At 38.0% G+C, this 20,703-nt stretch overlaps 3 protein-coding genes across 3 annotated transcripts; 1 reads left to right on the top strand and 2 right to left on the bottom strand.

Moving 5' to 3' along the window:
• The first annotated feature begins 397 nt into the window (after positions 1 to 397).
• Positions 398 to 2,427, top strand: LOC145913770 (uncharacterized). The gene is made up of 5 exons (XM_083001529.1): positions 398 to 494; positions 718 to 831; positions 907 to 1,053; positions 1,384 to 1,541; positions 1,945 to 2,427. Exons 1-5 carry the CDS (start codon positions 398 to 400, stop codon positions 2,425 to 2,427), a joined length of 999 nt encoding a protein of 332 aa, XP_082857655.1.
• A 464-nt stretch (positions 2,428 to 2,891) lies between these two features.
• Positions 2,892 to 11,994, bottom strand: LOC145913284 (uncharacterized). Its single transcript, XM_083000885.1, has 12 exons — positions 11,748 to 11,994; positions 11,474 to 11,572; positions 11,243 to 11,315; positions 11,071 to 11,165; positions 10,913 to 10,969; positions 10,688 to 10,801; positions 10,017 to 10,150; positions 9,512 to 9,662; positions 9,133 to 9,257; positions 8,623 to 8,761; positions 7,996 to 8,127; positions 2,892 to 5,128 (listed from the first exon to the last, which is right to left on the bottom strand). The coding sequence occupies exons 1-12, from the start codon at positions 11,883 to 11,885 to the stop codon at positions 4,874 to 4,876; spliced, it is 1,512 nt and encodes a 503-aa protein (XP_082857011.1). The 5' UTR covers positions 11,886 to 11,994; the 3' UTR covers positions 2,892 to 4,873.
• A 1,254-nt stretch (positions 11,995 to 13,248) lies between these two features.
• Positions 13,249 to 15,747, bottom strand: LOC145914122 (uncharacterized). Its single transcript, XM_083001902.1, has 4 exons — positions 15,505 to 15,747; positions 15,089 to 15,195; positions 14,087 to 14,220; positions 13,249 to 13,663 (listed from the first exon to the last, which is right to left on the bottom strand). The coding sequence occupies exons 1-4, from the start codon at positions 15,709 to 15,711 to the stop codon at positions 13,497 to 13,499; spliced, it is 615 nt and encodes a 204-aa protein (XP_082858028.1). The 5' UTR covers positions 15,712 to 15,747; the 3' UTR covers positions 13,249 to 13,496.
• Positions 15,748 to 20,703: the final 4,956 nt, after the last annotated feature.

Here is a 20,703-nt window from a genome sequence, read left to right as displayed (position 1 = left end):
CATGTCACAGTTTCTACTGCATTGTGATAATGTCTTAGGTAATGTTACAATCGAGGCACCTCTGACTGTACAACTGTATATCGGGTTTCGTATTTTACTATTCGCAATGTTATCGTGTAATTAGACGTGTTTAACAGTATCGTGTAAAAAATCGCACGATTGTTATTGTTTAGATACGCTTTTTTAGGCTTAGCAAATATTTGAAGGAATTGAAGTGTTTAGACATTGATTTTACTGCATTTAATTTCTTGTTTTATTTAACATATTTTAAACATTTCAGGTTTTGTCCAGAGAAATACATCTTGATACAAAGTTTAAAAGGTTAAATGAATAGCAATTATTCCAGTCACATCTCGCGTTGATTGTCTTTTTTAAGAATCGACCCAAGTTTTACAAAATGCAGTTAAAGGCAGTCGTGGTGTTTTTGACATATTTTGTTTTGGAGGCGACTTCTTCAAAGCTTCATTGTCTTTCTTACCATCGAAAGTTACGAGGTAAGTTCAAAAAAACAGTTTTTCATTTAAAAAGTTTAGTCTTCGGGCAATCATGTGTGATTATGTCCCTCTAGCAACAAACTTACTCTGTAGTGGATATTCAGTTTAGTGAATTAGTGAATTGAAGATTGCTTCTGCCGTAATATCAACATATAAGTTTTAAGCACAGCCTTTGCGCTTATTGCAGTGAAACAACTTGCAACCATCGCAATTTCCTTTCCAGCCCGCATGCGAAACCCGAAGCATGCCCAGATGATTCGCTGTTGTGGGGATTCCCCATACTCGTCGTCCTCCCACACCTGTTGCCATGACGACACCGTAGCCGAACTTTGTCGAGGTTAGGAATTCTTCGTTGAATTTTCGTTTGAATGCGGTCGGTAGCGATGACTTTCATCTGCTTGCAATTCGACAGAGTGGTCGTCTTGGCAACCGTGGTCGCCCTGTTCCGCCACTTGCGGCGGCGGAGAGCGTTTCCGAAATCGTTCTTGTGCGGAGGGAAGGGGCTGTCCGCTAGATGGCGTGCAAGTGGAGCAATGCGGCGATGTTGAATGCGAGGAAGGTTCGTAAAAAAAACCTGTTGCAATCTCCATTGTTTCCAATAAAACTTCCTACGTGTTGTTTTTGTAAGTTCAAATCTTTTAGTAGAACGCTCAATCTCATGGCGAAACTTCGTATGTGACACAAACTATAGTCTGATGTATTTTGACAAGTAAAGCTTGGCAAATGTCAAGTTTAAAGGTGTTAAGTTTGCAACGAAGCAAAGATATCATTATTCCCCTACTAAAACTAAAAAAACAGCCCTTATGGCCAATACATATTTTTTTCATGTCATAACGAGCAACATTAAAAATATAAACAACCTTTTTAACCAAAGTTGTAATTGTTACAGAATTCATAGAGTGCCAGTCGTGCATTCCGTCTTTGTCCAACGACGAATGCAACAACTACAACCAGACCTGCAATGTAATAGATGGGGAGGGGTGCCAGAATATTGTGAGAAAGGAAAATTCGAAAATTTTTGTTGAGAAGCGATGCAAACAATTACAGGTATAATAAAAAAATGCATATTTTCGCATGATAGTTCGTTTAATAGTTCGTTTAATCTAAAGACTAACCTACACTTGCGGCAAACACCTCCCTACTGTGTAAAATTTTGTATATTTTTAACATAATAATGTGAACTCTTGCATATTTTACATTGGTCCACGCTATCAAATTTGAACGACTGTTTTTATGAATACGTGATTTCGAACTACAAATGAAAAACGCTGTCGGAAATACAACCCCCTCGCATAAACGACGAAAGCCGAAGTAAAACATACAGTAACTTGATATTCGTCGCTACTTTGATATGTGTTAGGGTGGCGAGTCCATCAAAATCACTAACTACCCAGGCTGCATACAGCGCTTGTCGGTAGTCTGTATAAAAATTTTGTACTTTACTCCTCAGGCTTGTCATACTGAGGCCCGTCTGCAGGTTATGCAAGGGGTGTGCGACCCTCAAAGCGACATTTCCCTTTGCTTGTATTGCTGTGAGGGAACGAATTGTAACAAAAACCTCGAATGGAAGCAACCGACTTGGTACAGACAAGAGTGGATAGAATGGCTGGGGAAACTTGCTGCCTACTCCCAGCTAATCCAGAACAAAAAGGCATCGGAACGAAAATCAGAGACCTTTGAAAGCTTCGTGGCTCGAAACCGCAGCAAGGCCGATGAGCCGTTTGCGGGAACTCGGCCGGGTAAATTACGAGAGTACCATGGTAAAATGGGTGACAAGGAATTAGACGCGCTCTTTATTGGGGCGATTTTGAACGTGGAGAAGCTTGGTCTAAAGGACGACCCGACTAGTTTTCTGCTGGCAATGCTGCACGAACGATTACCGGGGGATTACCCGCGACCGAGAAGCATGGTTGGATTTTCAGCCATGAGGTGATCCAAAGTCTTTGCTCAGATCGTATTTAAATGTATTTTTCGTGTTCGATTCGTTGCTGTTTTTCATTAAACGAGGAAGTTTTGTTGACATTGGGTTAAACTGAAAAAGAAACAGCGCCAGAAATTAGACTCTGTCACGTGATCCAATTTTTTAAGTTTTGCGCATTTTTCACCAAACCGATTCCACTTTATTAGCGTAACCAACTTCGCCATACTGATCGAGCTCTTATCTCTGTCGGTTGTAGCAAGGGCCTGGGGGTAAGAGGTCAAACCTCACCGTGATTCTTGATGGTATAAGTTTGTTTATCAAACTATTTTTTTACCACACCGAGATTTGAACCCAGGACATCCTGGGCACGAATCTCGATCAGGTTTTCTGCTTGGTATGTTGGTCGGGCGGTTAATCGATGTAGTTTTGCGACACGGCATCACCCTCTAAACTTTCGACACCACCACGAGGAATAATGTAATGTTAAGGAATAAATTCTGCGAATGAAAAAACGGAATTTCAATGGCCGATTCGGAAACAAAAAACAAACAAGACTGGCATGCATAAGACGAAGTGCGCCACAAACAACAAAAACAACCACTTTGCTCCATAAAACAGAACACAAAAAACTTGCGCAACCAAGTGGTACATACTGTTGTTAAACGGTTTACACTAGATGGCGCACATGAGGTGAAACCCGCTATATAAACCAACACGAGAAGGGTGGATCACGCCTGGACAGCCCAAAACTACAACACAGTTAGGAACTGATCCGTATTTGTGAGAATAAGAAAGGTCTAAGTTTAATTTTTGACGAGACAGAAAGTGTTGATGTCGATGTTAAGATAGATTTACGAATAAATGAACATTACATAACATTCTGCAGCAAAACAGCGGAAAACTGAGTCTTGTGATTAAAAGCAACCAAAATTTTTCACGAGGAATGTGTAGAGGCATGACGAAAGGATCACGTTCGCCGTACTGCTGCGCAGTAGACGTTCAAAGTGGTACGCGCATAGACTAAAGGTGCACAAATTGTAAAGTTTTAATTTAAAACAGAAGCAGCGATCGAATGCAATAACGTGAATTTCGGCGCGAAACAAAATTTGGCCGCGAGCGATTTATTTCCGATTTTCCGGAGAAAACACAGAACCGACAAGTTTTCCTCTGATATACGCAAGAGCGACACCGCAGTTTATGCCATAGGGCGTTTTGACGTTTTGCATAAACGATCCAAGGGTGCTATAATGTAGGTTTTAAGTGTCCTGAATATTGCAACCATGCGAATTGTACAGTAAGCAATGATATTGTACATGTTTATTCTTTCGTTCACGATAATTTTGTTTTTGCCATTTTCGGTGGGCAATCTTTAAGGAAACAAGTAATTGTGAAACGTAATCACTCTATTTTACTTTAAACGACAAAAAACGGGGAGAAACAGATCAACAGTGATATGCAATAAACTTTCTTTTCGAGCCACTGGAGGAACGTTTTCATGATTCTGGCGACAATGAACGCCATTAAAACCATTTCCTGAATGGTGGGTCAAGGTTTCTAACTAAATATCTTTAAAATGGGATTAAATGTCGTTGCATCAGAATTTTTCGTAACCCTATGACGATTTGGCAATATTGAAAATTAGGTGTTATTAAAATTAGGCTGTGGCAAAAGTCCAATGCTGTGCTACACGAATTCGTGGGGATTTTGAATTTTTTGAGATTGCATTCGCTTATACGTAATTAGAATCCAAATATATGTGGTTTAATGAAAGTTTAACATTGCAATTTGTGGGTTCTATAGCATGCTTTCTGCATTATTGCCGTATTTAGAGTCAATTTATACACCAATAATCCTATACATAAGAACGCGGAAACACAAAATATGGCAAGATTCATGTCAGTTCGTACAAGTACAAGGTTAATACAATTAAGTGAGAAGAAAGTACGTGATCTACATTTGCGAAATGCTATGGAAATCTAAAAACGGTTACAGTGGAACCTTAGAAATGTAAAAAAGAAAACTGTTTGCTTACCAATACAGTTTTCTTCAACTTTACAGCGAAAGACCAGTTCAAAGCATCTATTTTCAACCCTTTCATTTGCCCAAAGCCACATCAAATTACAAAGAGTTAAGAAACTTTATCGGATAATTCGCGACGACATAAATATGATTGCTGAAACCCGAACTGCCTGAATGGTACAGGCATTGGAAGTTAATACTGTGTCGTAACAATGGGTACTATGACGCCATAATACAATATTCGCATGTGAAAATGCAAGTGATAAATATAGTAGGTTCGAGTGAGTTTTTGGTGAGTTGGGAAAAAGGGCTTTGGAGTAAGCAAAGACGAGTTCCAAACTAAAGGACGCAATAAACAAGCCTCAAACAAAGGAACATTCCAAACCAAACAACACAGTCATTGTGACGTAACAAACGCTTTCGGAGAGATATACTTACATCATAATGTTCCTCTTGGGTCAGCATTGTTTACAATGCCGCGGGGCCTTTGGCCGTTTTTCGGGGCCCCCAACTGGCTCTTGTACCTCACCACATCTCTGCGCGTCCACAGTTGCTGCATAACTGAATAGAAAGCATCCCCTGATCTTGCTGGGTTATTCCACACGAAGTGGTGGTACACTGCAGTAAGCTTAGCTTGCATCTCCAGCAGTTGCTGGGTGGTTACTCGCCGCAAAATTTGCTTTAAACTACCAACCTGCAATACAAACAAGGCATGCTATTGATTTAGGCACAAAATAAGGGTCATTTTAATATTTTTTGCCAAGCAAAAAGTCGAATTTTGGCACAGCATTGGCTTAATAAATGTAATGTAATTAGGAGCATAGATTTTTTTAATAAATAGACTTTATTCCCCTGATTATGAACACAATAATGTTCAAAACATCCAGGAATGTTTTTATCACTTGGGAAGTTCCAGGCAAGAAATGGAATGTTGCGGGAATAAAGTTCAGTTTAAACGTCAATTAGTTGAAAGATTTATACAGCTTGGTGATGGACACGACAAAAACATTCCAGCGAAACCGCGTCGTGTGCAGAAAACAAAGAAGCAGGCCTGCGGTTTAAGCCGGAAATCTTCAAACTTATGAATGGAGTATACAGGTCCAGTCATGAAAAAAAAATGAGTCGAGTGATGTCAGAACTGCAGCCCACGGTTTGCAAGGAAATGATTTGTGATGGTTGTTGACGTTATGGTACATAGTAAATACGTTGAATCACTTTTTTATTGTAACCTCACAACTGCATTGTCACGTCACTTTCAGACACCAATTTTTGGATTTTATAAAGTTGGTTAAAGAAAATTTGATTTTCATTTGGCAATGGGATTCAAAAACAGATTGCTTTGATCGTTTTGTCCTGATAGCAGATTATTGTATAGGCACTATAGCACTATACACCTCCTTTATTAGAATGTCAATAAATAACAAAAGAATTATTATACCTTGCGGTTTAAACCAGTGAATACAGCTTGAAAATTACTGAAAACCCGAAAAAGTACAGGTCAGACTTGGGCTAAATCCCTAACTACAGCACGAAAAACAGAAATTGCGTTCCAAGTCGAAAATCATTCATTGTTACCACAGCTGTATTTAGGCTTCCCAAGGTCTGCTAGATATCCTGACCTTTCATATAACAGTTTCTAGCGAAATCCCCAAGTATTGTGATGACGAGTAACAGACTGTATTATAGGATTAGAACCATGTGCCAAACCCCGAGAAAAATGACGTATATCTGATCGCCACTCCTATATTGTCGTCCACGCCACACAAATTTCAGCACAATCTTCAAAAACGCTGTATACAGCGAAATACTAGTTTGAATACGCACTATTTTGCATCAAAGTTAGTTGAAAAAGTGGAACAGGGGCGTTTAATTGAAGTTGATCTTGTTTACAAGTAAATATGTAAGGTTGCGTTTTTTGTTTTGGTGAAAATAATTCATGTTTCCAAACATGTTTTTCGGCACGGGTAAACGTGCATATTATCTGACAGCGACTTTAAATAAACGGTTAAATGTGAGACCCCAAAGATCCTTTGTAGAAATGAAACACAAATAAAATTTTGTTTTCAAGTTGGTTTTGGCAGTTCGGCGTTACTCGTGAACAGCAGATGCGGTGGGAATATGATTTACCAATTATGACGCTACAACTTTTTGTAACACAAACAATGACACATTCGAAAAACCTCAACAAATGCCGGTGGTCGGAAGTAAAATGAGCAGAAATCCGGCGCTGCCCACAAAGCACAATGGCGGTAAGACTAATAAGGGAAGCACAACATCTGTGGAAGTTACAGCTCCCCAAACAGTAAGAGCCACTTGTTTTCACAATGGCCTTTGTCCGCTGTGTAGCCTAATTGCCAAGGGCCCTAGAGAGGTGGCTGAAAGCATTTTGGGCGCTTGTAGCAATCGTTTTACAAACCTTTCACAAATTATGCTGTCATGCTTTGTCCAGTGAGTTGAATGTTTTACACAAACTGTATTTTAAGTTTATGCAATCTAAAATTATATTGTAAATTATACAAAATCTTTTTGCTCAAATTTAGTTTCAGCATTCCAATGTTTACAAAATTAACCAAAAAAGCCATTTCAAGATACCAGATATTTTCATTTTTACTTATGTTTTGCTTTTAGGGGGGAATTTACAGTTAGTAAATGGCATGATATGTCTTCAAACTGAAACAAATCACAATAAAAAATGGTATGCAAACACTGGAGAAATGGGACAGACATTGTTGGTTTGTGTAGCCATGACAACAAATTAGAGGCTTTAAAACTGGACAGATATATTGATTTGATTGCTTTTGGAATTACAAAACGGAAAAGAGATAATTTCTTCCACTCCCAAGTTGATCATTAAATGTGTACACGAACAAAGTGAACGCTGCTAAACCCAAGCTACCAAGTACTCTGTAAACACTTCATTAGCACTTGGGGGTTTTGGAAATGCAATATGAATACTGCAGTAAAAATGATTGAGTGGGCAGAAAATGTGGACAAAACAAATTTAAGAATCACTGGATATTAATATCTGGAAAACCTAATGCCGGTCATATAGTTTGAGCTGGTTGCAGAGTAAGCCTGAAGATCGTTTGAAACAATTTATGACAATCTATGGTCAAACTTTAAATAAATATTGACGGCTCGCAGAATATGACGTCAATACAAACAGTTTTATTAGACGAGACAAACTTTTTAAACCTCTTGTTTGGAACAAAGGAATGTGAACAATAGAAATTTATTTGCTCATTCCATAGTTCCCAACAATTCATGTTTTCAATACCAACACTTTTGTGCGAGGTTTTGTATTCGACAGATAATTAACTGAAACAAAATTGTGCTTATCTTAAGTTAGTCAATTAATTGGGACAGTTAAGCATGTAGTAAAGAAAACCATTGCTCTTGTAATGTGGTGTATTTTTAATAGTCTTGTTTTTTTATAGAAGAAACCAATTTTACAAATTAACTCAGAAACTTGGTATGTACGTACTTACTGTTTGTTTTTAATAACAACTCCTTAAATTATCAAACCTTACACAAAAATTTATGAGAAATTTGTGTACCAACCTCTTGCTCAGGTACAATGATAGAAAAATCATTCCAGTTTACAATTCCCTGCAGAGGTAGATGATAGTGGTTTGACAAAATAACTGGAACACAACCCATAAATATCGCTTCAACAAGACGTGGACTCCACACCTGATAACGAACAAGAAAAAGGTGCCATTGTATAAGGTTGCATGCAGAAAAAAAGGTTTTTAAATTTTACCACAATGCCCCTGTAACAACTATGGTAATGGAAAAATTGGCATTGTACATGGTACTTGTCATGTTTAGTAAATACGCACATTTATTACAAAACTACTGTTTGTCAAGTCTTTGGCGTGTACACACTTGACAATGAACTTTGGCAACCAACAGTGTGCCAACTGGCGGAGACAAGAATGCAGCATTTACACTATTCAATTATGACGCCTAACTCACTTGAGTGTTACAAGAAACCCAGAGACTTAAACCACAAAGCAAATGTTGTAATGTAAAGGTTGCCAATTTTTTTTTACAAATCCCCACTAGATTGCAATATTAAATTATAGTGAAATGTTACAACTTTCTTTTTATAATGAAACCAATTTATAAAAATGAAAAATCATGTAGTGTTCATGCAAGTTACAAATGTTTTGTCATAACTTTTACCTCTCGGCCCCTGATAATTAAACAGAATTTAGATTTCTTCAGATAATCAAGATAAACATCTGGTTTAAGAAGGACATTTTTTATAACAAAGTCTTCATCTGACGCCCATTTGTTCCAAACAGTTGGACGAATCCTGCCACTGTTGAAATTAATAGGTATTACTATGCTACGAATATTAATTGACCACATGTTTTAAGTCTTGGCACTTCTTGAGACAGACCAAAAATTTAAAAACTTTTATAACATTAGATTTTGGCCTGTATCAAATTAATTACTGCATTTGCAAAACTGTGAAAATGCAAATGTTTCACAAGATATCATGCTTGGTGTGTGGATTGCAAAGAATGCAAAAAATGCAATATCACAATTTAAATTCAAATACCAAAACAAAAATGTGGCGACTACAGACGATGCTTTGCTTATGAAAACAAAGGGCTTATATTGTAAACTTAAGTGACACAAACAAATTCTGACCATGAAGCAAATCAAACACGTAAAGACTTAAAATACCTCTTGACATCCCCGGCGAAAAATGCAAATATTTTTCTGGTGACAGGATCAATGCTTGCCCCTCCCTCCCCAATTCTCGACGGGTGATGAAGTCCCGGTGACGTAGCAGGGGGCAGACTAATGTCCTACAAAACGCATATTTGATTTTTTTCTTGAAAGAGTGTAATGTTAAATGGACGGTGATGCATATGTTGCAATGTGACAACATAATAAACAAAACATTCCTTTTAACTTTCTAATTCTTAATTAAGAAAAAAAATTAATTTAAATTTTTAGTCTTGTGTGTGGCATGACTTGGTATGTTGTGACGAAAGCATCTCAGGTATATTTTTAATATTAATCATATTTTTATATAATAATTGGCAAATATGTAACAAACCTTATGTGGAACAAAATATGGATCTTCATAGTCTGCGGTGTTGACGAGAGCAATGGCGTTCTTTAGAATTCCAGAGCCAATTTCTGCTCCCACGTCATGAGCACACACGTAAAAGTGGTCGGAGCCATCAGACCATGACCAATACGGATGACTGCACATAGTAAAACACAAAGGTCACAGATGATTGCATACAGTAAAATACAATGGGTATGGATGAGTTGGCATTAAATGAGCAAAATCACAACAAAACTTTTCCGCACACTTTGCAAAGATCACAACACGCCGTACAAGCAATTTAAATTCATTGCTCTGCAAAAATAAAGACAACTTTTGTTTTCTTGTTAAATTATAGTTGTTATAAATACAAAAGCAAGCAAGGGCATTGACGCCCCACAATAAAAAATACATAAACCTAAAAATGTGGCTCAAACAGTTGACAATATAAACTGCAACTGACAATGCTAAAGTGCTGCATTGCATTATATATAACATGACAGAAACATACTTTTCTTTTATCTCGGCAAGGACCTGCCCAATTACTTTCTTTGTTTCAACGACTCCTTCATGCTCGGTTGAAAAATCCAAAATGTAAGAAGAACAACGGATTGGGATGAAAAAGAAAGTTGCTTCATTAGGATTCTGCAAACACAAAAAAAGCAAGTTTATATTTTGTGCTGGGAGATATAAATGTTGGGCAAAGAGGAGTTTTAAATAGCTCCTATTGTTCAGTAACCATCAAATGCAATTTTGCCAGTTTATAAGTGGTATTTTAATCAGCTGGTTAGAGTGGCAGAAGGAAGTTGTTTTAGTGCAGATAATCTTCTTCGAAGACCTGTCATTAATTTTGGGTAAAAAGATAATCCAAACATTACATGGGCTATAACAACATGCTTTGTCTCACATGTGGGATGGGCTATCATGCATAATTTATTATGGTTTACACGAACCAAAATTGATTTTCTTTCTATATTGGCTTAAACTGTTGGTAGTACAGACATGTCAGCAATGCAGTACAACCAATAAACCTTGCAATGCAGATACAATAATCATGCAACATAACAAAGCTATGTGTTGGTAATTGAAGTAAAATTAAATTAAATTTCATGCCTTGGTTACATTCTAAGCCTTTATTGGTTTGTGATATAAATAGATTGAGACATAAATTTGTAATATCACCTGCGTTACAAAAGGTGACTTTAACAATTGCTCAACAAAGAGCCTTTCAGTGCCATAACCCCCTATTCTTCGAGGTCGGTGCTCAATACCAATAGCAGTGTCGTACACATATACCTGAAAGGTAAACATCTTATGAAACTTTGTACAGAATAAGTATCGAGGCTATAGTTACCAAACAATATTTAATGAACTCATATAAATAAATAAAAACTGTATATAAATTACCTTCATTTTGCTGATGAAAGACCCATAATCCAAGTGCGAGTTTTGAGAACCAGATCTCTGCAGAAGTAATTATAAATGATTTACCATCATTCACAGTAAAGTATACGTCTTTCATTGTCATGCAGAATACATGTTTAATTATTTAAATTAAGCATTACCCTATTGTCTAAGGGCGCCTGCTTTACATACAGATGTGCTGGCCCATGTTGATAGGATGAGACTGATGTTTTTAACCAGCCGTTGCTGTTAAAACCTTTGAAACAAAAAGGTATTTTGTACACAAATGGACATAACAGGTATGAGACACAGACTTCAGGTTGGTGTTATTACCTTGACACTCATCAAAAAGATCACAAACTTTCTTCACAGTGGCCAAGTCATTCGATTGCACATGTATTAGATCCTGCACAAAATAGGTTATCACTAACATTGTCACCAGTTTGTATGGGCAGTTTAGGTTTTTCTGGTTACAATTTTCTGGACTTAAGCAGATAAACGTATGTCATGAATAACAAGAAATCAAATTTATTGTTCAAGAATAGAAATCAAATTGTTACGTACATGCCCTTCGACATCCCTCTCTTTGACGAGACTATAATGATGAGGAACCAAAACTTTCCCTGGACAAACGTTATCCTCAGTGCATGTCGTTGGCGATTTCTGTGCACCAAAAGGTTACAATTAGATTAACATTTTGTTTTTTTAGAAGTCACATCTTTAACTTAAACCACAGCCCATTTTTTTTGAATTTACAAAAAAATTACCGCCTGATTTTAACAAAGCTATATGCTCCTACTTCCAAATGCTTAATTGCATGGATAAAAAAATGTTTTACCTTGCGAAATAGAAAAGCCACCAACAGTACTAGAAGTACTGCAAGAAGTATAAACAATATTGCCAGTGGAAGCTTAAACCTTCCTCGATGGAGGGGCTTTTTTAAGTTTTGTTGTCTGTTTCTTTCTGTTCCACCCATCTTGCAAACGGCTTCCAACACACAAGAGTTCCCAGCAAACTTCCTATGTACTAGATCTCATCGTGGCTAACATTGCCACTAGGCCCCTAATACCTGACTATCTCCAAAAATTTCCTACAATCAAATTTGACAACATCATACAGCATAACAAAACGCCATTTTTATTGCCATAATTATTAGCTTAAGTGCCATTTAACAGCGTTAATACGTAAAGATGCGTTGTAGCATCCATTATTTACATTTTCGAGGCTAATTAACAATTATGCGCTAAGCCCTCTTTTCCAGTGAAAGCTAATTGCGCTGTCTGGCTTGAGTGAGGTCATACACGCACTCTCGCCATCTTGTAGTGGCCGAAGACTCCAGACTGAGGCACGCCCCCCTTTCTCCGCCCATTTCTCTTTTTTCTTTGAAGATAGGGTTGCTCTTGTGCGACATCTGACGGGTAAACTTTACTGATCTGCTTCCACACCAATATTTGCTATGTAAACTTCTCAAATCAAATCATGTTTATTTTTGCGAGAAAAGCAACTACGCGACGAACAAAAAACAAGGAAATGAAATGGCATGGTCACCGATAAATAAAGGTTATCGAGTCAGGCGCCCATGTTAACCATAGTATATTAAAGTACATTTGCTAATTTATGATTGCATTATACTATAACGTAAGCTAAAATATTTAATTACACGATAATAGTATTTGAAACGAAATACAATAGAAAAAGTAGGGCGTAATTTCTAATCTCGAATTTTAGAACAGTAATGTAGTTTGATAATACAGCTGTAACATCAATTTAGGTTTATGTTTAGAAAGCTAAATACCTGGAATCACCGGTTTGTTTGAAACGCGCCCTCAATCAACTTGGAAAATTTCCCGTTGCTGAAGTGAAAACGCTGCAAAGTATGCCAGCGGCGTGAATAATTAGTGTACACGATCAGGATTCAACTCCAATCAAAAGCAAGCAAGCAAGCAACCAGGTTGGCCTGCAAGTATTTTACCAGCATGTGACTTTTGACTGTTTCAGAATGATGTCTTAATCGTTTTTTTTTTGCAAAAACAGACAGCCAAGAGGTTTAAAACAATTCTGATGCATAGTAACATAAATTTATTTCCCTAAGAAGTTAGTGTTGTTTAGGTAAGGTTTTAAAATCGCTGCTGAATTCCTGCAAGTAGTTACCGAGCTGTTGTTGCAAAAGTATCATAAGTTTGCTGCAGAAAGTCGAGCTATCCTATCCAGGAACAAATTTGTGATATTTTGCAGTCTACGTCGATCAGTTATAATTACCAAATACAAACTACTGGAATGAGAAAATAATTGATCAAAGAACTACCTGCGTGAGTTTTAGCTTTAAAACATCCCCAAAACAGTTGTGTGTCTCAGTTTATTGTACATAAAGCAGCAGTGCGCGTCTGAGCTTTGTGGCATCACATTCAACACAATACGAGGAAGCAGTACATAAACAGGTGTGTGACTCGTAAGCGCCACCTAGCGACAAACGATAAAATACTTCGGTCATTGTCAATGGAAGCCAGTTCAGACAAGGGGATTTTTATTTGCAAGACATGAAGACGATAAATGGATGTATGAACTGTAAGTTTGTTTGAAAGAGAAATTAATTTTCCAAATATTTGCAATCGGGGTGCCCGAATTCACTTAGAGTTGAATTCGTCGCTTGGCAACCATAGCCAATGGGGGACTGCACGCAAGAACCGGGGATCGATTCAGTGACTGATTCGGTGAAGTTGCACGCTGTTGGTCTGGATCGGGTTGCAGTGTAATCTGAATGTTAACGAGAGAAAACAACATTGAGATTTAGGCATAGAGTTGAAACAATACAAAAAGCCTATTATTCTGGCAACAATATTTCTAAATATCAACGTTTTGGTTGCTATGCAACAGCCTTTATCAGGATGTCCTCGTATAAATGTAAGTACATCCTCAACGAGGCTGATGCATAGCTTTTCTTGTTGATAATGTGCCTAGCAGCAACTGGAATAAAAACTTTCAAGCGAATTTCGTATTTACGCGTAGGTACTCAATACGTTTTACAACGTTTATGTTATTGAATATCATGTAAACACATCAAAGTTATGTTGTTGTTTGTTTTGAGACGTTATTGACTATTTTCACGAGCAAAAGAAAATTCGCCACATGTCAGATTCGAAGTACTGGACGAGCAGAGTGGCAACCGGAAACTCGTACCTATGTTTAATTCCTCGACGAATTGTTGAAACACATGAGGCCTCGGATTGTTCTGCAACAACCGGGTCAGAACATCGTGAGTCAGAAGGTAGAGACAATCGGGATGGAACAACACAGAACGCAGCTTGTTTGTGCTGAAAAATTATTGTTTAATTACTACAGTGATTCCCAACCTTTTTGTGGTTGCGCACCACTGGGAGGTAAAACAGTTTCGACGCGTACCTCTTAGTTGAGTGTTATAAAGTAACCTAGGGGATGAAGTAACAAACATTTTGAGATCACTTTCGATTTTTTCAATTTTAACTATATCCGCAAATTATTGAATCGCCTACGCGTATACCACCGGTTGGGAAACATTGAATTAGTAGAAAACAAGAACTACAATAATCCGTGAGATGCAGACTTGGTTTTAACCTGTCGGGCGTTACAAGTTCAAGTGCTGACAGAAGACGCCTCTCTGCCCAAAGCTATACACTGAAAAGACCTGCCGCAAGTCAAGAACTATCTTTAAGTACAAGTGCAGTAAGCTACATTTTAGTTTTTTAGAAAAGCTTTTAATTTTCCTTAGGTCAGTTCAGTTTCTTATTTTAATGGAAATGGCAAGAAACTTTCTGATACGATGATTTCCACCTCAAAAATGCGACGACTTCAGCTTTCATTTATAACTTGCCGCAACATTGAGGGAGTGGCAATTATTTATTGCTGTTCAAAACTCCAGTAGAGTTTGTTTGTTTTTCTTCACCGGCGATTTGGTTTCACGAAAATCCGATTAGGTTTCAGGTGTGGCCCAAAACGCACGTGCGTTCTACGGGCTAATATGTATTCGCATTAGCGTTCGTTTGGTGGCATTCTTTCCATCGCACGATTGTATACAGTGACTGATTCTTAGAAACACGTATTTTTGGAATTTCAATTATCATTGGTATACTCCTCTACAGAGGACACATTTTAGTGTTCAAGTATATTTGAAACTAGAACGACTGCAAAGAACCAATATCTTACTTTTCACTGGCGATTTCCAAGCACGCCGGTATTCCGTCAGCACTTGGTGAACAAACTCCAGGGGTATTCTTTACCACCGTTCTCTCAATTGCGCATGGACCACGCCCCTATAACACAGTTATAATTCGATTCCAAAACGATTTTTCTACTAGAATCGAATAGTCAGCGTTGCCTTTTGATTGGACAGAAAGGATATAACGTATTTTTGTATTTACGGACAGAAAGTATGGTGCTTTTATTATCACATGCAAAAATAACATTGCTAAAAAATAATACCAGCATTTATACACGTAAAAGTACATATCAAAATAATATTGTAAACATGGGAATTTGACACTTGTCCTAATTGACTAAAAAAAGAAACCGATGAAGTGTGTATTGCTGTGATCTGAGAAGCACAAGTAAGAATAACTCACCTCCGTTTCACAGCCTCCGCTCCTTCGTATCTGCTCCAGTTGTCGCTCCACCAAAATCAACCACTCACCCGGACTTACCATACCCAGCAAGTCATCTGGCAACTCCTCGGGCATCTTGCAAGCGCAGTGAGCTTTGCTTGCCAACACGAGAAGAAAAAACATGCATTTCACCTTAATGTTAAACATATTGCAACGCTTGGTGTACATCAGGGGAAAAGTTGTCCTGAAAAGCAACCTTTTGTTTAACATTTTAAAAGACAACGCAGTGTTTTATGCAGTCGCAAAACAAGGCAGCAGGATCGCCCAACTGCGCATGTCCTTCCTTGGCGATCACAGCTACCGTATCGAGATCATTAAGTTCACTAGCATCGCAGCCAAGGCATTGCACGGGCCAAGCTAGAAAGCCTTTCTGGTGATTTTATGGAGTTTTTTGTCTTTCTTTCTTTTTAAAATTTTTTCAAAAATAAAATTAAAACCATTTTAGTTACCATAACTCTTATTGCGCAAGTCGTAACTAGACATATAGGATGTTACAAAATACAAGCGCGCCAATAAAAATTTGGTCTATCGCTTGAAGTTATTGCGTTATCTGTAAACCATGGACAGCATGCTGGTGGAAGTCAATACCAACTGCATGCTTATTCGCAGAACAGAATCGTTATCTTCTTGGGTCTCGCCATTCCTGCACTATAACGATAAGCGCAGCTAAGGGTTTGCGGTCATTTACCTGCAGCTCGGGCCTGATGGTAGTTCCGCGATGGAGTTCTACCAACAAAATAATCCTAACTGTCCTATATATTTTACGCTGACGAAGCATCGTGAGACAAATCAGGGTTTCGTCATTGAAACGCCGGAATTCGGTGAACTACGCGCGGCAGTCTCAGAACGCCCAATTGCGTGATCATTTCGTACGCGGAATCGCTTTTATAGCACAGAAGCACCTCTGGCGGTTTTGTCGACTTCTCTGACGCGTAGCCACCGTGCAGCGATAAGCGACACCGACTCAAAACAGGCAAAATCCCAGGAGAGCGGCGTGGTTACCCGCAGACAAATTCATAGACAATTTACTCTCGACCATGTGATTGAGATATTATTAATGCATGTGACATTTGTGGTGAAGTAAAACAGTCTTAAATCCCATGACAGCGGCGTAGTAACCCGCATCAGACGAATCTACAGACAATTTACCCCTAATGAAATGGTGAAAGTGTTACAAATGTATGACATTTGCGGTGGAATTATAAAATTTGTTGTGTTTGCCACTAGCTGGCCATGGGCGTACGGGCTTTCGTCCGAAACGCAGCAATTCTTTTGCCGCTCGCACGACGATTTTGTAGCGAGCGCTTCACATGTGCATGAGTAATAAGATATATAAATTTGTTTGTTTTATTTTCTTCCCGCAGGTACCAACGCAATATCGTGGGATCCGAATCTTACCTATATTTCAGCCGATCCTCTTATCTGCGGCAACCGATCCAGTCTTTTCTCACAGTCGAGTTGTTGATAGCAGATGAGGAGAGGAGTGATATGTTTTCCACAGATCCGTCTGCACATCGTGCTATCTGGACTCCCTGCATGTTTTGTACGATTTTTATTCGACATGACAACAAACCGAACAAGCGCTGAGGGGTTACCATGTTTATGAGGTTTCATTCACCTGCAACTATCTGACAAGGAGTCGGTCTGTTGAACGAAAACAAGCCGCCGTACGAATATTTGTTGCAATGCTTATCATCGAAATCTTACCGTAAACTTTTAAATTCACGAACTTTTCATGGATATTCGTTTTTTCAAACAATGTCATGTTCGTTAGCTTGTTTCAGCGTGAAACTGAGATAAGTCGATAAACAAATGTGACTGATTAGCGTAACGCTGTAAGAAGGGACAATTTGTTTTCAGTGGATAACAAACATTGTAGCAAGTGATAACTCACAATAAACCGAGATTTTAATTACAAGATGTTCGAATTAAACCGCGACGAATATCAACGTTAAGCAAAACACAAGCATTTATCAGGGAATTTTATCACGTTCGGATGAAAATTTCGCTGAAACTCAAGCTTGTGTTGTGGTGCAAGCGTGCGGATGCACCTTCTTTCCGAGACTAAACAACCATCGTTACCAATACAAATATTCATCCGCAGGCTGCGCTACAACGTAAGCAAATGATCGAACATCAATTAATCTTGTTAAAATTTCTACGCTTTTGCCTCTTAATGACGGGCGAGTTTTTCATACTTCCGTTTAAAGTTTATTGAATGCAAATATGGATCAACGGGAGTTCTTGAATCATTAACGCACTTTGAACTAATCCTGTTAGAACCAAACTCTGGAAACACGGACCTAAATTGATCGAATTTTGCCTGAAAAGATTTTTGTACATTTTTGTCAATTCATGATTCTATTCTTGTCACAAAATCTGTAACAAGAGTAGCAAGTCTTGGTTCGTAGTTTATTTCGATTTTAAGTTCCAAGAAAAACACCCACAAACTTTGTCAAACCTTCTCAAATGTTCAAACAAATAATGCGACAAAAATATATTTTCGATCGTAATCTTGTGATTTTGAAACTTCAAACAGGAATTTCTTGCTCCTGTGGAAAATCCCTCCGAGCCGAGACGTCCAAAAATACGTTCTGCGAAATGTTTTGAAAATAAATTGCCGAGTCAAGAACATAATTCGGGATTTCACGAGAACAATGCACCTGTTTGTTGTGAAACAATAGTGGGAATAAATTTGCCGATTAGGCGCTTTCTCAGTCGAAGATATCGACGATCTTTAAAATAACATTATTTAAAACATCGATTCGTGATGCTGATACCATTTGAATACATTTGTGGAATTTTTCGTTGCTGGTATTATTTTTACGAAACAATTTCACTGCAATATTTTTGCACTCATTATTTTGGTAAAAAATTGATCGAATTCTGACGTTTTTGCGCAGAATGCAATTTATTAGTAAACAGTAAAACTCAGTGGTTTCTAACGTGGTTTGTCGGACCAACAATTCCAACTGCCCCACGCGAGGGGTGCGCAGTCAGTGCGGGGCAAAAAGGCCCATATGAGTCTGGAGGGTCCATGAATCGCAAAAGGGGGCCCACGAACACCTTTATTAGCGTCAAAAACTAAGGGATTTCTATCCTAAAGGTTGAATTCCACAGATGATTTCATGTGACCTTCAAACGGACAAGGTCTCCGTCTAGGCACGTTTTTTCTCTCTAGGGCATTGATTCCAACGTTGTTTGTCCAAAACCATCACAACAATTTAATCATTGCTTGTGAGTAATGGTTAAATTACTCATTTACGAAACATAGAACCAAATAACAAACTTCTCAGACGAGATTATAGAAATTATAATGTTTTTCTATATTTCCTTCAATTTGTTGGAAAATCTGCGTCAGGACGCCAAATAAAGCAGTATAAGGTGCAATGTCAACAAAACTGTTTGAAAGTTTTCATTAAAACGCACGTGCCATTTCCCAGTAATCCCAATATCACATTTCGATTTAATCTCAAGCCGCAGACTTCCCTGGAACTGGTGGAATAGGTAACCATATATCGCCAACAAACCTTTATATTCGGTTTTTGACAAAAGCCTAGAAAAACCAGTAGATTTTGGAGAAAAAGGTTGTGATGGATTCTCATAACCGCGATTAGATTCGAATCTCGAATGGGTTCCGTTGTTTCAAGATTCGATTTCTACGATAATTGTTTGTGACGTCACTATCGCTGGGAAGTCTGTGGTTTCATGTTTGCGACAATAAAATTGTGGTTGGCTGTCTGGGGGATTGGTCTGTAAGAATGTTTTGTCACGTTTCGTTTCTTACGTCATAAACACATAAACAACCAAACCCAGATTATTTGGAAAGATCTCGAACTTTGACATTTTGTCAGTTGAACTTTGTCGACAATATATGTCTCATCACTTATATTTAACAAGAAACAACAAACATTACTCAGGTTTATATTCGAAAACTTGAATATTTTCATCAGACAAACGCGAATCACTCGTGTCTTTCTTACGTCACGCGTTGAAGAAACTTTGACCTTGTCAATTTTCGTCAAATTGATTTTGTCTAAGTGGAAATTAATATAATCAGTTAAATTTAAAGTAAGTTTATAAAGTGTTAGTAATAATTTATACATCTTATATCAGTAGCCCACAAACATTTTTGGAAAAGCATGTCTATACATATCCATTAGTGACTGTTTTTCGCTGGATATTCGCCCTACCCCTGTTACATTTAAATTGTACTTCATAATGCATAATTACCATTCTTTAATTTTTTCCCCTTTTGACTTTTAAAATGAATGCATTGGGTTATTGTGACGTAACAGCAAAAGTAAACCTCGTGTTATTTCTCGTCCTAGTTTACTTAGTTTATTGTAGCTGAAACAAAGAACTAGGACTTTGAAAGAGCTTTTAAGCGACTTATTTGCCAGGTCTCAGTTTACGAGGTGTGAGATACTGTACTGTTGTGCAACTTACATTTATTACCTTATTTCGTAAGTTTAATTGAGTGTTTAATTTGCTAAAACTGCGTTTGTATTTGTTGTGATAAGATTTGTTTGTTTCTTTTGCATAAAGTGACTTGGTTACGTACTGAGATTGAAAACAGTTTCAAACCAAAGGCAATCACAGCGTTTCAGAAACGGTTGCGGCGATCACAGCTGGATTTCCTGTCCGCTTTCAGTGGACAATGGGCAACGCTCAATCGATAATAAGTGGGTTCATGTCTGGTCTGCTATCCGCGTGCATTGAAATACGAACCACCATCGCGCTTGGACTACAATGACCGTGCGAGTTTAAGTTAGATGCACGAAAATGCGTCAGGCAGAATATTAAACAGATTTCAAGAAGTTTTATTTTCGAAATAGTACATTTTATAAACAATAGTAAGATAAGGTTAGTAATTTAAAGGTCAGTTCTCCATCATTGTAGCTCGGTACTTCAAGATTGGTCGCTCACCGCTCGTGTTCAGTAATGCGTGACAACAATAACGGAGCATGTGCGAAATTAGTTTGGGCGCAGCTACAGCGATTTGCGGCATTAAATGGTAAACTTGATAAATGGCTTTGTCTGCGTAATAATATTCATACTGCACTGTTGTGTTATGTTTGTGTACATTTGCATGTGAAAGAAGCTGTCCGAAATTATGTTTTGTAGGCTAATTTGTTGTTTTTCTGTAGCAAGGTTAAG

This window comes from Ascidia mentula, chromosome 9, assembly GCF_947561715.1.
Source record: "Ascidia mentula chromosome 9, kaAscMent1.1, whole genome shotgun sequence".
Classification (NCBI taxonomy): Eukaryota; Metazoa; Chordata; class Ascidiacea; order Phlebobranchia; family Ascidiidae; genus Ascidia; species Ascidia mentula.
This window is presented reverse-complemented; position numbering and strand designations above follow the sequence as displayed.

Coding starts and splice junctions, on each gene's coding strand:
- LOC145913770 (XM_083001529.1), top strand. CDS start 398: ATGCAGTTAAAGGCAGTCGTGGTGTTTTTGACATATTTTGTTTTGGAG. Junction 1,054..1,383: donor CGATGTTGAATGCGAGGAAG/GTTCGTAAAAAA, acceptor TAATTGTTACAG/AATTCATAGAGTGCCAGTCG. Junction 1,542..1,944: donor AGCGATGCAAACAATTACAG/GTATAATAAAAA, acceptor TTTACTCCTCAG/GCTTGTCATACTGAGGCCCG.
- LOC145913284 (XM_083000885.1), bottom strand. CDS start 11,885: ATGGGTGGAACAGAAAGAAACAGACAACAAAACTTAAAAAAGCCCCTC. Junction 10,802..10,912: donor CTTTCATCAGCAAAATGAAG/GTAATTTATATA, acceptor TTTACCTTTCAG/GTATATGTGTACGACACTGC. Junction 9,663..10,016: donor CTTGCCGAGATAAAAGAAAA/GTATGTTTCTGT, acceptor TACTATGTGCAG/TCATCCGTATTGGTCATGGT.
- LOC145914122 (XM_083001902.1), bottom strand. CDS start 15,711: ATGTACACCAAGCGTTGCAATATGTTTAACATTAAGGTGAAATGCATG. Junction 15,196..15,504: donor GCGGAGGCTGTGAAACGGAG/GTGAGTTATTCT, acceptor ACTGTGTTATAG/GGGCGTGGTCCATGCGCAAT. Junction 13,664..14,086: donor CGTCGAGGAATTAAACATAG/GTACGAGTTTCC, acceptor GTTAACATTCAG/ATTACACTGCAACCCGATCC.